General features: G+C 41.5%; 1 protein-coding gene across 1 annotated transcript in view; it reads right to left on the reverse strand.

Moving 5' to 3' along the window:
* The window catches only part of CACNA2D1 (calcium voltage-gated channel auxiliary subunit alpha2delta 1), an 88,073-nt gene that overhangs the window by 34,317 nt on the left and 35,712 nt on the right, over nt 1-18,044 (reverse strand). The window contains exons 11-15 of the mRNA XM_087722359.1: nt 16,336-16,386; nt 10,763-10,834; nt 9,098-9,169; nt 6,412-6,473; nt 1,576-1,652 (exon numbers count right to left, since the gene is read on the reverse strand). Of these exons, the coding sequence (XP_087578485.1) occupies nt 1,576-1,652; nt 6,412-6,473; nt 9,098-9,169; nt 10,763-10,834; nt 16,336-16,386 (334 nt within the window). The remainder of the gene's footprint in view (nt 1-1,575; nt 1,653-6,411; nt 6,474-9,097; nt 9,170-10,762; nt 10,835-16,335; nt 16,387-18,044) is intronic.

An 18,044-nucleotide genomic window follows, 5' to 3' on the forward strand; every position in this document is an offset into this window, starting at 1 on the left:
CCCTGACTGTAACTGTTGTAAATCTGAACCCTATATCGTAAATAAATCAGGTGACCCTGGAGGTGCTGCAACGGCCAGAGGAGTGAAAAACAATCATAAGTCACTTCTTTCAGTGCCGTTATAACATTGTAAGAGCCAGTAAACAAACTGTGGTTAGTCAGGGATTGCCTTGACTTCTATAGACTGTGGCTATTTCTACAGACTGCCTAACGGTGAAGCTCATTCTCAAATTATTTAGCAAGTCAGCCTAAGGCATTCATCTGATCGTCTTCTTTTGCAAAATGATGAGAAATAATAAATTCTGCACATACATTAAAAAGGGGGGAAGGGTGACATTCATGTGGTCATACCGCCCCTTTGACTTTTGGGAGCACATTTGGGACAACCATGATGTGGTAGCCCGCCAGTGGTCAGCGGAGCTGGTGGCAGACTCAGACAGTGAGGAGGTTGGGGAGGAAGATGGGCCAGTCCTGGAGGCTGGGGAAGGCTCTGATGAGGGCTCTGTGTCGGAGGCAGAGAGAGGGCCAGAGCCATCTGACAGTTATCAGCTGCCTTCGGAGTCAGAGATCAGTGAGGCAGAAGAACAGCTGGAGCCTGTTCCCAGTGTGCGCATGCGCAGAGCTGCCAGACGAAGGGAACAGCTAAGCAACCAGGGTCGACTTGGGAGTAAAGCCACAGGTGGGCGGTGATTGGCCCCTCCCACAGGGAATAAAAGAGGAGCGAAAGGGGAGGGGGCTTTTGCAGGAAACAATTCGTTCCTTAGTTCGTTTCAGGAGTGTGAAGATCTGTCCGTGAATCTCAGAGACTCTGTGCCCAGCCTTTCCTTGCAAAGCACCTCATTTGGAAAAGATTTACATGGCAGCTTTCCAAGCTAGATAAGGTCTGTGGTCATAAATTCACCTTTGAAAGACAGTTTTTTTTTTGCTGAATGTGAATGAGAGGAATTTACATTCCTTTAATTAAAAAGGGGTTTTGTCAGGACCAGGAATCTACTTTGTACTTTTTGGGGAAGCCTAGATCAGAACAGATGATCTGTGTGACTCAGAACCTCCACAGACAGTTCAATGTATGCCAATTAGTGTACATTTAAAGTGACAATCACGTTATTCTGAGCCTAAGAAAATCTCCAATAGACATCAAGCATGAAGTAACTATTTCACAGCTGCAGCTGTTCTGGTGCAGTTTACAAAGCAGTTTTGCTAGATTTCCAACCACCCAACTTTACAACTCATTGATGAGCTATTCAAAACATTACTTACGGTATCGGACCCTACAAAAGACAACAATGAATATGCAAAGCAATGATTCTCTGGGTACGTAAACCAAGAGAGGAGAGATTAAGATTGACTTAAAGCCCGTAGGGTATCAGAATGTATTCTACCTGGGTAGAATACTTTGTGTTCCTTGGATAGTCCCACAAAGGCTTGGAATCATTGCTGTAGCATTGGGGATACATCGGGAGAACGTTAGTGAATTCCACAGGCTTTCCAAATGCTGTGTTAAAAAAAAAAATACACAAAGGAAGAAGCATTCTCGCCGGGCCGTAACAGTTCAGAACAGGGGAACGTTACTTACACTTTGCCTGAGTTAAGGTTTCATTAATCTTGGCTTTAATATAGTAAAAGCTGTAGGATGGTAACACCAAAGCCAAACTGTGGAAGAAACCAAATAATTATAATCAAGGAATAATCCAATAGTTATTTGAGATTTAACCGCGTTTTCTCCAGCTTAAGAGGTAAACTTGAAAACTATGGACAAAGTGATAGGCGTGCGGTTTGACAGAATGCTTTTATGTGGTCAATTCCTTTCCAGAGTCTGTCACTTTCACTTCCTCCTTATCTAATGCTGTTTTTATTCAGCTCTATTCATATTTCTCCCAGGATCACAAAATGTGAAGTGCCTCTGCCCTATATTGGTGAGGACCAGTGGTGGGATTCAGCCGGTTCGCACCTATTCGGGAGAATCGGTTGATAACTTTCTAAGTAGTTCAGAGAACCGATTGTCGGAAGAAATCTCCTTTTGTTTCTTTCCACTTTACAGGGCTAATCCTGTAAGGAAGGCAGGAAGGAAACATTCTTGTGTTGTTTCTAGCCTCATCTTCATTGCCCTGCTTACAGAAACTGCCTCTCCAGTTAACCCTTATTACATTGTAACAGCTAAGGCGAAGCGCCCATCGAACTGAGTGACCTTGAGTTGGCCACGCCCACCCAGTCACATGACCACCGAGCCCCACCTACCCAGATGGTCATTAGGGCAGAGAACCGGTTGTTAAATGATTTGAATCCCACCACTGGTGAGGACAGAAAGATCCCCCTTGTTGCAATGGTGGGGCTGATATGCAAACCATTAAACACAGTGGCTCAGTGGTCAGAATGCCATATTGCAGGCTAACTCACTGCTCACTGCCAGGAGTTCGATCCTCACCGGCTCAAGGTTGATACCAGCCTTCCATCTTTCCGAGGGCAGTGAAATGAGGACCCAGATTGTTGGGGGCAAGAGGCTGACTCTATAAAGTAGCAATAGCAATAGCAATAGCAGTTAGACTTATATACCGCTTCATAGGGATTTCGGCCCTCTCTAAGCGGTTTACAGAGTCAGCATATTGCCCCCAAAGTGAGTGCTCTAGAGAACAATGAAGCGATATATAAGTCTAAGTGCTATTGTGCGACTGTTGTTTACTTTTATTATTTGTATTTTGTTTTTTATGTTCCCCTTTTCCCCCTTGAATTGTTCGCCGTCCTGAGTCCTCCCGGAGAAGGGCGGCATACAAATAATAAAATTCTATTCTATTCTATTCTATTGCAACATTGCATGCTAACTCTGCCCACTGCCAGCAGTTCGATCCTGACTGAGCCAAAGGTTGACTCAAGCCTTCCATCCTTCCGAGGGCAATAAAATGAGGACCCAGATTACTGGGGACAATATGCCAACTGTGTAAAGTGAGTGTCAGAGATCCAAAAGAAAAGATGGCTGCAGGCCTAGCAGTGAGCGTTTGTAGAGCACTATGAAGTGGTACATAAATCTAACGGCTATCGTTATTACTATATTGTGCCCGATTGCTCACAATGTGCATTCTCTGGTTCCTTTGAAGATCTGCATGTAGCAACGCCAGAGGTGATTGCTGGATAGCTGAAGTGGACATCCAGATGTGTGACCTCCCTGCTGTATCCCCATAAGAAGTTTCACTTCTAATTCAATGCATACCACACATATGCATTTACTTCCCTTCAGCCATGTTCTCATCGTATGCTAAATAAATAATAACAACTCCTGAAGTGTAAAAAAAAATAAATGCAAGGACTTTTGAGTTTGGGTGGCATGCCTTCAAGGCGTAATTAAAACATAACTAATTTGTATATCTAAACAAGGCTGTGAAAGATCGAAAACAGCCTCAGAGATTAAAGACTGTTTTCAAAATCATGTTTAAACCATGAATATTTTATATCCTCTTGGGCTTCGCCATCATTTTATTACTATGGAATGCTTATTGTTTTAATATTTCCTGCGATAACTGCTGAAATTAGCATTAAGAAGAAACTATGGAGTCTTGAGCCATAAATCTTGTCTTCACCATTACAGTTGTCGTTTAATCCGCTCAAGAAGAATTATTAATTATCTGGTGACATCTCACTAATATTTGCCAAGGGAAATCAGTGGGATTTTCCTCCCCATTCCCAGTTCCTGCTTTAAAAAAAAATGGAACTAATTGAAAACTATAATTGTGTGCATAAATATGCCTATTGCCTTGAGGCTCCCGGGAGATTTTGTTGCTATTGTTCTAAATTCAAAAGATCTCTCAGAAATATTGGGTGGAAATATTATATATGCTAAGCAGCATTGAGAAAGGGAGCGTAATAAGTCAGGAGAAATTGCTGTTTACAATTCAGAGCGAGGAAAACAGAAAACAATGGTTACTAATGAGGAAACGTCAGCATTAACTTTGGAGGAAAATTGCCACTCGATCACTTCATTATTTCAATTGCTGCAGGACAATCGATCACCAGAAGTGTTGATGAGAAAGGATCCCTATTTAAATACATTTAGATGTAGCTCTGTCATTGCAAGAATAATGCAATTTGCAAAACCGTGAATGACTTGGACCATACATTTCCCAGCTGCAATGGATGGCTGTGAAAGTTGGACCATAAGAAAGGCTGAGCGCCAAAGAATGGTGGCCTTTGGTGCTGGAGAAGAAGACTCCTGCATTGAGTCCCTTGGACTGCAAGGCCATCCAACCAGTCAGTCCTAGAGGAGATCAACCCTGACTGCTTTTTAGAAGGACAGATCCTAAAGAGGAAACTCAAAGACTTTGGCCACCTAAGGAGAAGGAAGAAGGACTCCCTGGAGAAGAGCCTGATGCTGAGAATGATGGAGGGCAAAAGAAGAAGAAGGGGACGGCAGAGAAGGAGGTGGCTGGATGGAGTCACCGAAGCAGTCGGTGTGAGCTTCAATGGACTCCAGAGGATGGTAGAGGACAGGAAGAACTGGAGGAACGTTGTCCATGGGGTCGGAAGGGTCAGACACGACTTCACAACTAACAGCAACAAAATGACCTGGATAGTTTTGTGGCTACAATAATGTTTATTTACTTACTTATTTATGAAATTTATCCACCGTCCATCTCAAGTCTAACAACTCTGGGTGGCTTATGTTGCCACCGCTAGAAAGAATTGTATTATCAGGATTACATGGACCATCAACTCCCAACTTTCTGCAAAGAAGTGATGGAGTGCCTATAATTTCTGAAGGCAATTTGTTCCATTAGTTAATTGTTCTCACTATTAGGAAGTTTTTTTAGGAAGAGCCGAGGTGGCGCAGTGGTTAAATGCAGCACTGCAGGCTACTTCAGCTGACTGCAGTTCTGCAGTTCGGCTGTTCAAATCTCACCGGCTCAGGGTTGACTCAGCCTTCCATCCTTCCGAGGTGGGTGAAATGAGGACCTGGATTGTTGTTGGGGGCAATATGCTGACTCTGTAAACCGCTTAGAGAGGGCTGAAAGCCCTATGAAGCGGTATATAAGTCTAACTGCTATTGCTATTGCTATTTTTTCTTAATTCCAGGTTGCTTCTCTCCTTGATTAATTTCCATCCATTGTTTCTTGTCCTGCCTTCTGGTGCTTTGGAAAATAAATTGACCCCTCTCTTCTTTGTGGCAGCCCCTCAAATACTGGAAGAAGTGCTATCATGTCACCCCTAGTCCTCCTTTTCTCTAGATTAGCCATACCTAATTCTTGCAACTGTTCTTCATATGTTTTTGTCTCCAGGACTTTAATCAACTTAGTTGCTCTTCTCTGCATTTTTTTCTAAAGTCTCAACATCTTTTTTGTAACCTCGTGACCAAAACTGGATGCAATATTCCAGGTGTGGTCTTACTAAGGCTTTATAAAGTGGCACTAACACTTCACGTGATTTTGATTCTATGCCTCTCTTGTTACAACCAAGGATTAATCAATAGATGGTGATTAATAAATGTTTGCATGAGTAATGGGGAAAAAAATCAGATAAAAGCTGTACATAGATGCCTGGGATAGCATCTAAGATCTGGGAAAATTCTCCTACCTTTCTACCTTTTGAAAAGGTTAAGGGAAAAGAAAGATAAGGGCTAAAGAGGAACGTAGGGAAGAATTATCCAGAATCCTTAGTGTTAGGAATATAATGCTAATGGTTGGGTTGGCAATATATAAATCATGTAACAACAATGTTGTAACTGTGTCTTTAAACCATACTGTAAAATGTGATTGGCTGCTGTTTTCCTCAATCGGCCATAAGAGGGAGCCAGAACGACTGATAGCTCTCTGTTTGTTAGATGCTGGGCTGATCTGATCTGAGTGTTTTTGGAAGCTGGCTGTTAGAAAATGCCGTGAGCTATTGTAAGTTTTGCAACTGTTAGCAAACTTTGAATACTGAACTGATTATATGATACTGGACTATGTTATTTGGATTATCCCTTAACTGAAAGGCATTGATGACTGACTGTCTTATCCGTGTATGACTTGGACTGTTTGATGGACTCTGAAACCTCTATTTCCATGAAAGTAAAAGCCTATTTAAACTGCAGTGTCTCTGTATGCTGGTTTGTGTGTTCTCCAACAACACTCTCACAACGCTTCGCTGAACATACTCGCTGTCCCAACGGGGAGCTTTCCTAACACTTAGGGAACGATTAAATAGTCACAGAATTTACACCAGGCAGCCTAAACCATTTTCCACATAAACGTTTCCAAAGACAAACAAGATTACAAAGGACTAGGAGGAAAAAGATTCTACCTTGATTTTCATCGTGTTTTTCAGAAGGTTGCAGAGCAAGCTAGCCATCCAACAGATATTATAGGATATTTTTACTCTTGAAATGTCAGGAACAATGGCATTTTAACCTTGTTTGTTTTGGAAAAAAATGTCCCTAATTGATTACCTGTAGTCCGTGCCATTCACTGCAGTCCATGTGTACGTTCTGTTGCCTTTATCAATATAGCGCTGCAAGAGAATCGGCCAGAAATATCATTTTATGTTAGAAATAAAATAACATTTTACGTTAGCACCACAGAGCACACAAAGGGCACAGTCACCATGTGCTTTACTGCTCAATTATTTAACTCTACCAGGAAACAGGAAACTCTACTTAGAACAAAAGGGCACAAAACTAAACTTGTAAATGCTGCCATCTTCTGGCTGAACACTACTGAAGTTGTTGCAAAAAAATATATTCCAACAATGAATTCCAACATCTTAGCAATGATCTCAGGAAAGCTTAAACACGCCACACGATTCAAGACTCAAACATTGCTGAACAGTGAACAAATGATCATTATATGTCAGCCCGTTAGGACTAAACCCATAATTCTTTCAGAAGCTAATTTGCAGATTTCTATTTTGGAAAGTGGCTTAATAAATGTAGAAAAATCAGATTGACTGTTTAGATTGTTCAACGTGATGCTGTGTTTCCTACAATCGTTTGTCTATGGAACTATGAGGGGGTGGAAATCGATGGATTATTTTTTTTTCAAGATGGACAGTCTTCTTCAGCCAAGGTGGACTCCAATCAATAATAGTTCAAATAAAAGATGGGACTGATGTGGATGAGATCTCTCTTCCTGAAAGCAGATGTGTAAGAGATGCTCAGGCTCTGGCCGAGGGAGAGGTCAAACACGTCATCAGTCACGAGTCTCTGCGTGCCCACAAGAGATCTAAGTCCAGCCCATTTTGAATGCCTTTCTTATCTCCCGCTTATTTCCCTTGACTGTTAGTTGACCAGGTTCTTGCAAAGAGCTTAAACTTGCAATAAATCTTTATGCTCCTTTGAACTATCTTAATCTCCTGATTTCCCCGGTGCTTGACAGCATCTAGAATACAGTTCACCAACATCTAAAGTAGTTTGCTCTTTCTGTAACTTTCTCCTATTTTCATTACTGAATTAGCCACACCCACAGGTGACGGGGGTAGTCAATCAAGTCCAAGTGGGGTGGAGCTTCCCTTGGGATGCTGCATTTATCATTCATGTAGGAGCCGAGGTGGCGCAGTGGTTAGAGTGCAATACTGCAGGCCACTTCAGCTGACTGCTATCTGCAGTTCAGCAGTTCTAATCTCACCGGCTCAAGGTTGACTCAGCCTTCCATCCTTCCGAGGTGGGTGAAATGAGGACCCAGACTGTGGGGGCGATATGCTGACTCTGTAAACCGCTTAGAGAGGGCTGAAAGCCCTATGAAGCAGTATATAAGTCTAACTGCTATTGCTATTGCTATTCTAAAACAATTAACACAACATTAAGGATGCTTCTGTCTGCAGCCCTGTGAAAAGATCCAATCTGAACTATTGCTTTAGTTCAATTTCCAGTCAATATTATTTCCGACCATTTGGGACCAACGATCCTGGATGCAATTTTAAAGATGAGGGAGGCAGAAATTGACCTGGTGCCATTCATTCCTCTTTTAGGATCATTACGACTCACATCCTTTGAAGGATGAATGCAAGCTTGGTTCACGGCGTTGCAAAAATTAATCTGAACATTTCTGGGCATTTAATTACAGAACGTAATGAATGGAGCGGGCGATACAATGGAGAATTTCCAAAGGCCTCCTGACACTTGGCGGAGATTTAATCAGAGTTAATACATCCCAAAAGAATGGAGTTATTCAGTTTTCGTCATTTATCCCTACAACTCCTGGCTCCCGGTAGCATAGAGTAGCATAATAACCAGAAACAATGATTTCTAGAAAAGCAGAGAATGGCTCAGCAGAGACATTGTCAGCTTCCTAATGATATTCAGAAAGTTATAACAGATGTCTTAATTCTACCCGTAAGCAGTTGAAACATTAGCAGAGTTTTTGGTCCCCAAAGAAGCTTTCGGTGTTTGCTTAGCTGCGAACACCCTGAGCAAACGTTTGCCCTCAAAATCATTTGATTTGATCTATATGTACATGCTTTAAATGGGATGGGAGGAAATCACTCAATAATATTTCATTTTATTCTTGCAACTTCACGGGTGTTAGCGTGACGACTTCCCCAAGAGATATCTACATATGCAGGCAGTTCTTGACTTACAAGCATAATTGAGCCCGACGTTTCTGTTACCAAGCGAGACAGTTGTTAAGCGAATTCGGCCCCATTTTGCAACCTTCCTTGCCACCGTTGTTAAGTGAATCCCTGCAGTTATTAAGTTAGCATCACGGCTCTTAAGTGAACGCGGGTTTCCCCACTGATGTGGAATCCCATCTGCTTGTCAGGAGGTCGCAAAATGAGATCACGTGACCCTGAGGCACGGCAACCGTCATAGATACGAATCAGGTGTCAGGCACATGAATTCTGATCATGTGACCATGGGGATGTATTGCATCTGCAACGGTTGTAAGTGTGAAAAGCGGTCATAAGTCGCTTTTTTCAGTGCTGTAAGTGGAGGCGTACCTATATTTGGGGAATAGTGAGATAGGCTTCGGAGGAAGTGGAATCTTGTATTTGTCTTCCCTATAAGTACCTGCCTTGATTCTGTTTCTAAATTTCGAGCTCCGGGCTTCTATTAGAGCCTCAACTTTCTGCCATTTTCTTTTGTATCTGTTTAGCAAACTTATTTCTTTTCCTCAGAAAGCAAATCTCCGTGTTCTCACCTCATCTTGAGATTTGACCAGTGTTTGGAAGGTCCTGTCGCCACTTTCCCCGTCAATCATCTTTTTCCGAATCTACAAATTAAGAAAATGAAGAAGTCACTCCACACTTCTTTATAATGAGGTATTGCAGGCTAACTCACTGCCCACTGCCAGCAGTTCGATCCTGACCGGCTGAAGGTTGACTCAGCCTCCCATCTTTCTGAGGTGGGCAAAACGAGGACCCAGATTGTTGGGGGCAAAAGGCTGACTCTATAAATCATTGTAAAGCACTGGGAAGTGGTTTATAAGTCTAAGTGTTTTGATATCTTCCTCCCTCCCTCCCTTGTGATTAGAATGCAGTACTGCAGGCTAACTCTGCCCTACTGCCAGCAGTTCGATCCTGACCAGCTGAAGGTTGACTCAGCCTTCCATCTTTCTGAGATGGGTAAAATGAGGAACCAGATTGTTGGGGGCAAAATGCTGGCTCTATAAACCGCTTAGAGAGGGCTGTAAAGTACTGTGAAGTGTCATATAAGTCTAAGTGCTTTTGGTATTCTAAACATTGTTTTTTCTGACCATTTTCTAAATGTTACAAGAAGAAATGTTTTCATAAATTTTAATCAACTCTGACAATCAAAGAGCAGTTGAATATTGTCCTTGATTTTCAGGGACAAGAAGCAATGATTACATGTTTTTAGTCATAATTCAATGTACATTAGATAGGAAAATCTGGATCAAGGCCACAATATCTTTGATCTCTAGTTATTGTTTTTCTTCTTACTAAGTGAACTTAAAGCATCTCTCAGCAGTTCTCTCCAGGGGAATAGGGAATCTATTCTATATATTTCATCTATTTCTGATTCTATTTTCTCTTCTTCCAAACCAATTAAATGAGCCATGGGTTTAATCAATATCTGATGTCTTTTACAGCAACTGTTTGAAATCTTAGCTGATGTTCCATTCCTCCCTCTGTTACTTTTGATTGCATCTAAATTTTTGAAAACTTAGAAAAACCCTAAAATCTCTCATTTCCCCATTAGGTTTAAAGCTTTGTTATTACATTCCTCATATATGTTTTTATGACATTTCCCCCTTTATTCGTCCCTGTATTAGCTAAAATAAAAACAACATTTACAATATGGTGACATGCTAATATAGCCAAACAGATAAAACTCCAGGAAGCAAAACAATTAAAATCCAACTCTTTATATGATTTTAAAAAATGACTGCTTGGGAGATCATGCAACCTGACTGGATAACAATATCATTAATATTGCCTATCAGGAGTGTCCAGTGGAAGGAGGGGCAAAAACCTCAAGATGGCAGATTGTTTCATAATCAAAGTCCTTAATTCATGTGTTACTGTCATTGGTTCCTAAAAGGATAAAAATTTGCTCCTGCCCTCCATCTTAATTTTTGAAACTCCCCCTCCCCTTAAATTTTCTGTTGAAACTGAAGGACAGTTACAGCATTTTCCTAGTTCCTTCGTGGCAAAATATCCCAACCTATTTCTTCTGAATGGTGCTTGCCTTAACGGAATTGATGCATCAACAAGCAGAAAAGAAAAATAAGATGCTATTAAAAATGGCGCCCCAAAGGCTTAAGACGGCTCCAAACCTTTGTGTTGGCTTCAGAACTAACTTGTATAGTCATTGTGGAAAATCTCAAACGATCACTCCAACGTACCTCAACTTTAATGTCATTCTCCAACTCTGCATCCAGAAAATCCAGAGTCACTGGTTCCTGAGATTTCGGGTTCTGGAGAAGATTTCAAAAGCATATAATAAACATATTCTGATGATAATCTAAAATTAACGGCACTCATCCAGATAAAATTACTCACCTTTCCGTAGAACCAGTACAATTACAATTACATGTACTCTTTTAGATTTAAAGTGGAATTACGACAGAGAAAGATCTCTGTAGAAGATAGATAGAAGATTGATATAGCAAATGGATGGATGGATGGATGGAAGGTAGGAAGACAGACAGAGCAAGAAAGACTGAAAGAAAGGCAGAAAGAAAGAGAAAGAAATATAGAAAAAGCAAAAAAAGCAAGATAGACAGAATGAGAGAAAGAAAGAAAAAGCAAAAAAGAAGGAAAGACAGAAAGAGAAAGAAAGAAAGAAAAAAGAAAGCGCAAAAAGCAAGAAAGTCTGAAAGACAGAATGAAAGAAAGAAAGATAGAAAGAAAGAAAGAGAAAAAGAAAGACAGAAAGAGGAAGGAAGGAAGGAAGGAAGGAAGGAAGGAAGGAAGGAAGGAAGGAAGGAAGGAAGGAAAAAAAGAATTTCAGGATTGATAATATTTGGGGAAACTTCTCTGGGTTCAAAAGAGTAAGAGTCAGAACTGCTTACTGTTTCAAATAAAGATTGTCAAAGAATTTCAGGGCTATAAATCACGTTAAAAAGTTAAATAAAAAAAAATCTAAAATCCCAATGAAGGCATCACTTCCACATGGTGATCAAGGAAACAATATGTCTGTATAGACCAGGGGTCGGCAACCTTAAACACTCAAAGAGCCACAAAGCCCCCCCATTCAATTCTGAAGCTGACCGGAAGTCTAGTTCCCCCACCATAGAGTCTCCTCCTAGCACAGTGTCCTTTTTCCTCTACCTGTTCTAACTGAAAGCCCTATCAATTTTGGAGCCAACCAGCAAGAGGGAGCCACAGCAGATGGATGAAAGAGCCACATGCAGCTCCAGAGCCACAGGTTGCTGGCCCCTGATTATAGACACTAGGAGATAGGCTCAGTTAAAAAGCATCATTAATTTATTCAAAAGAGAGAGAGAGACAACTGGGGAAACATGAATTAATTTGTTTGGTTTCACGGTGAGGAAATATCTGGAGACTCCCTTCTTGCTCTAAATAAAATTCAAAACATTTTACATCCAGAAAATGCAAGCAAAGTAACAGACAGAACTTCACAGTAATAGCACATACATATTAGAAGAAGAAGAAAATAATAATAATGATATCTCATTTCCAAACAGGAAAATCAGAAATCAAAGACCTCATTATACAAAGGTAGAAACTGACTCAATTTTGAAATAAAAGGGACAGGATGGACGAAAAGGAAGATTAAAAAAAAAAGAATAGAAATGTTTTTCTTCAGTTAAAGAAAAGGAACTTGGTAGATTAAAAATTGGTTCAATTCTCAACATCTTTATTAAAAAGATTCATCTGCATGTTGTTTCATTACAACCCCAGCATGCTGGGGGGAAAAATTAACTACTGATATTCTTCTGGAACCAAATATAGAATCTACTTTACTAGACTGACAATGTCTTCAATTTTGTTGATGTTGTTGTTGTGGCCCACCAGCTGCCAGCAGAGCTGGCGGCAGACTCGGGCGATGAGGAGGTTGGGGAGGAACTTGAGTCAATTTTGGAGCCTGGGGAAGGCTCTGATGAGTGATCTGTGTCAGAAGCAGAGCTAGAGTCAGAGCAGCTAGGACAGGAGAACAATGAAGGACAAGGAGTCCACTCAGGAAACAAAGCATACGTGGACGCTGAATGGCCCCTCCCTGGCTGAGGAATAAATCGAAGGAAAGGGGAGTGGTGGTCGTAGGAGACAACAGTTCGTATTTCTGAAGATTTTGCTCATTGTGTTTCGTGCCACAAAAGACCGCTTGCCAGAACTTAATTTGCAGCCTTTCGGCTGGGAGCTCACGGCCCTTGAAATTATCACAAGGAACTGATAAGGTCTGTACTGTAGTTAACTCCTTGCAGGATTCTTGCCTGGGACTTTTTGGTGGGTGAATGCAATTAATTCACGGGGTAAATAAAGAGGGGTTTTTCATGACAAGATTTTTTTTTTAACAGAGAGCATTTAAGTTATTGCATATGCTATACCGTATCTTAGAGATGAGCGTGACCCGACAAAAGCGTGCACGTCAAAAGCGCGCCGACAAAACCGCATTGCTAAAACCGCGACATCATCAACAACAGTGTGGCGACAACAGCATGGCAACAGAAGGGCGCTTTACAACAGCGCGGCGACAGGAAGCCGATTTAAGTTAAGGTAAGGGTTAGGTTTAGGGTTAGGTTTAGGGTTAGGTTTAGGGTTAGGGTTAGGGTTAGGGTTAGGTTTAGGGTTAGGTTTAGGGTTAGGGTTAGGTTTAGGGTTAGGGTTAGGTTTAGGGTTAGGGTTAGGTTTAGGATTAGGTTTAGGTTTAGGTTTAGGGTTAGGGTTAGGTTTAGGGTTAGGTTTAGCGTTAGGTTTAGCGTTAGCATTACGTTTATGGTTAGGATTAGCGTGACGTTTAGGGTTAAGGTTAGGGTTAGGGTTAGGGTTAGTTTTACAGCGCGCTTCTGTCGCCGCGCTGTTGTTGGCGCAATTCAGCGCTCATTTGTCGGAGCGCTTTGGAACTCGCGGTTTTGTCACCGCGGTTTAGTCGGACGCGGTTTTGTCGTTTGCCCTATTGTCGGTGAACCAGAGATGAGAATATCCAAGCTGAATGAAGCAGAGAAACTTTAATCAATGCAGATTGCTTGCACATCGTGCTGTGATATTACAGTTGCTAAAATGACTATTAAACCTGGCAGTGAAATGAATCAACTCAGATCAACAGAACTGGGGGGAAAAAATGGCAATGACATGTTTTCGGAAGCCAGTGATGTAACGTTTGCAAATCATAAACCTTTTGTGTTCAAGCATTCTCATCAACGCAAACAATAAATAACAAAATGCTGACATACATGCACATGGGGGGAAAAAACAAGGCAGGTGTTACATTTACAGCTAGTCCTTGAGTTACATCCGTTCGCTTAGTGACCATTCCAATTTACAATGGCACTGAAAAAAGTGGGCATGACCTGTCACGACCTTCCCAGCACAACCATGGGATCAAAATCCAGGTGTTTGGCAAATGGTTCATATTTATGACCGTCCCAAAGTCATGTCATCACCTTCTGACAAGCGAAGTCCAGATTCACTTCATCCTTATCTCCCTTATCAAGTGCAACGATTCACTTAATGACTGAGTCAAGAAAGGTTGTGAAATGGGACCAAATCCACTGAACAAATATCTCACTGAACAACAGAAACGTTGGGCTCATTTCTGGTCAGAAGTTGAGGACCGTTTGTGTCTAAGACAAGATCGTTAGAGGAAAAACCAAACCGTTAAGAAAGCCGCAAGGCAGATTTCAAGAGCTATTCATGCTTGGAAGAGTAATTCCGTTGAAATTCATTGGGTTTAAGCGAGTCATTATTAAGTAATTAAGTAATTACTGTGAATAATTAAGCCTCGCGTATTTCCATTGGCTGCAGACATAGTCAAAAAATAAAAGTCACAAAGGGGGCATTTGCAATTCTTGAAATATCTACATTAGAATTCTACCAGTGGTCAGTTTCAAATGTAAACATTGCATACTTCCTCAAGTATTAGCAGGAGTGGGATTCTACCGGTTCGTACCGGTTTGGGTGAACCGGTAGCTCCGACTATCAGCTGGGAATGAACTGGTTCGCTCCGACTTTCAGCTGGGCCCACGCACCGATATTCCATTTTCTGACGCCCAATTGATAGGCGCGACAGAGTAGATTGTGGCACCTCAGCTGTTTTCCTCCCCAGCAGTAATGGGGAAGGTGACTTCTCTGTAAATTGTGCATACGTGCGCAACGCTGCTTAGCAAACTGGTTGTTTAACCGGTAGGATCCCACCTCTGAGTATTACCTGTGTTTCCCCGAAAATAAGACCCTGTATTTTATTTCAAATTCATTCTTAAATATACATTCTTATAATTGCTATTTAACCTTTGTCAATTCATATCATTGTTCTGCCTGTATATTTACATTTTCATTCTTTCTTATTTCCCCTCCCCCTGATTTAGTAATGTGTCTTCTGAGATATTTGTTTTCTGCTTTCTTCCTTTCTCTTTCTATTTGTATCTTTTTTCAAGCCAATCATAAAATCTCCCCCATTGTCCTGTAGTACACGGGATTCCTCTTTGTCCTTTATTCTCAATGTCAACCTATTCATTTCTGCACAATCTAATACCTTCTTTATTACCTCCCCTTCTGATGGGGTTTTGTCTGCTTTCCAGTTTTGCGCAAATACAGTTCTAGCTGCTGTTATTATTTGCGCAATCAGATATGAGTCTTCTTTAGTATATTTCTCTGATAGAATACCCAATAAGAATATCTCTGGCTTAAATTCTATGGGCTGATGTTTCATTTCCCCTAACCATATAATAATATGTTTCTGGTAGAAAATAAAATAAGACCCTCTCCCTCCCTCCCTCTCTCTCTCTCTCTCTCTCTCTCTCTCTCTCTCTCTCTCTCTCTCTCTCTCTCTGTGTGTGTGTGTGCGCGCTGATAAATAAATAAAGGGAGACTAGTATAGATCTATTTCAAGCTATTTAGCTCTCATCAGTTAGCCATACCCTTACTGGGATTCGAACCTGGGCTGTATTGCATATTAGGCAGATGTGTTAACCATTAAGCCACAGGCTCTCCTCCGTTATCAGCTAAGCCAAGGAGAAAGGTATATATTTAAAGTCACAACCCCTGGTATGCCCAAATATGGGAGGAAGTTCACTACTTCCATTCCATATATATTGTCACCAAAAAAGGCACCAGGTCTTATTTTCAAGGGAAGGTCATCCACTGACTCACCTCGCTTGTGCATGTCATCCCCCCAGCCTCCTTTTCTCTGTCAAAAGCCTTCGGGAACAACTTCTGAGGCTGGCAAGGCTTTCCTGAGAGCCTCTGCAGCCAATAACAGAGCTCCGGATCGATCCAGAGCTCTGTTATTGGCTGTAGAGGCCTTCAGTTAAACCTTGCCCGCTGCAGAAGAAATGGGCAGGTGTCGAGGCGCACGAAGACTGGCTACAACTGTCCGAAGCTAAGTAGTAGGCAGCTCCCCCACTCTCCACCCCCACCCTAGCTTAATTTTTACCTGTGCATCCTGGAGTGGGCAGGATCTAAATTAGGGCTTATTTTGGGGGTAGGGCTTATATTGGACGCACGTGTAAAAATCACGCTAGGACTTACTTTCGGAGTAGGTTGTATTTTTGGGGAAACGGCAATATATCAACTGCACTGTAATTAATCCGCTGTATTTTGAAGCTTCTCTGAAAACAATAAAGCACTGATTCAAATGAAAAGGCACCTGAAGAAACATGTACAAGCATCAAGACTTAAATTTTGCAAGCTTCATGCGTTAGAGAAACACTTGCTGGTTACACAGCCTACTTAAGAGTTCTCCCAGGAAGCAAAAACAGCTTCGACCACACCATTAGTCACCTCCATTCATAGTTACCTGGACATGGGGCCGCCTTTGTTTAAGTTTGGGGATGCCCACACCAATGTGCTAAAGCGACAGAACAGCATGGATTCATACAACGTTTCCACATGGCAGTCGATTTCTATTAATCCTAACAATCCTCCGTTCTTCCAATCTAAGAAAACTCTGAGAAATTTGGCCATCAGATCCGGAATGGGAACAACTCGCCGCAGCCAACTTGCCATGGCCAATTTGCCATGGTCAACTCATTGCAGCCACTTCACCACAGCTGGCTCATCATCAGACAACTTGCCATGGCCAGCTAGCCACGGAACAACTCGCCAAGGGAACAGTTCAATATTTTAACTTTTGTCATTCACATTTTCATTTTCTCCCTGCTTGAATTGAATTCTTCTATTCTACTGTTTCTTCGATATTTGTGTAATTCTTGTCCCGCGGCAAGTTGGCGTGTTGTCCTTCTCACCTCTCAGACTAAACTCTGACAAGACATCTTTGATTCCAACTGAAGGTCGGAAAGTACTCAATAGAGGGAATATTTTTTACTATCTGGGTAATGAGGACAGATAGATGACTAAAAAATGGCACAGATCACATTCAAAAGTGAGATGGGCCTATAGTTTTTAATTTGGGTGCGGTCAGCTCCAGCTTTAGGCAAAAGGGTTATATAAGCCTCAGCCCATGATTTCGATGCGATAGAATCCGTCAAGACAGCATTAAATATTACTATCATCTCTTGTCCTAAAATTTCCAAAAAAGATTTATAGATTTCAACTGGCAAACCATCCATGCCAGGAGTTTTGTTGTTTTCCATTTTTTTGACTGCCTTTTCTAATTCATCTATTGTTATCTTTTGGTTCAGTACCCCTTTTGCTTCATTTGCTTCATTTGAGATCTTGCATTGTCTAAAAATTCCTTAATTTGGTCCTCAGAAACTTCTTCCCTACTATATAGGGAAATATATATATATATATTTTGCTGAAAAAAACCTTGGATAATTTCCTGTTTCTCCCCCTTGGTTTCTACTAATAGACCAATAGACTGTGGAGGGAGACAGTTGTGAGTAACCCAGGGGTGAAATGCTACTGGTTTGGGCCGGTTCGCCTGAACCAGTAGTAAAAAATAATGGTTTAAAAAGTTTAAAAAAAGGTTCCCACAATCCCATGGCACAGCTGACTGTCACATAGCTGATCGCTGGAACTTTTTAAAAACCCTTTTAAAGCATTTTTTTACTAGTTAGTAAAAAATGCTTTAAAAAGTAAAAAAAGCCTCTTTTGCATTGCGTGTGAGTGAGTTGTGTAGCTTTTGTGTTATTTTTGTGTAAAGTGTGATAGTTTGTTTTTGAGTTCTCTGTGAGAGGTTCCTACTTGTCGCCCGCCTGGTCACATGACCACCAAGCCACACCCACAAAACCAGTAGGGAAAATGTTTGAATTTCACCACTGGAGTAACCCCTTTCCCCATAGCCCATGGCTTTAGGTGTGGTGAACTGGAAGCTAAATACTTCAACTAGGATGTGAAGAATATGCATTATGACACACCTACTGTCAACCCTGAAGCTCACCTGACCGAAACCATTTTGACAGCTTCAATTTTGCCACACTGGAGCTGAGGGATAGGGATTTTGGAGAGCTGGGATTTTCTAGTCAAAGCAAAATACTTTCTCTTGGGAACCAAGGACATTCTCACACCTGATTGGAGGAAGGCGGAGGGATGTCATCAAACAAC

Source organism: Thamnophis sirtalis, unplaced genomic scaffold (genome assembly GCF_051295495.1).
Source record: "Thamnophis sirtalis isolate CommonGarterSnake01/CBP01778 unplaced genomic scaffold, rThaSir2_p1.2 scaffold_9, whole genome shotgun sequence".
Classification (NCBI taxonomy): Eukaryota; Metazoa; Chordata; class Lepidosauria; order Squamata; family Natricidae; genus Thamnophis; species Thamnophis sirtalis.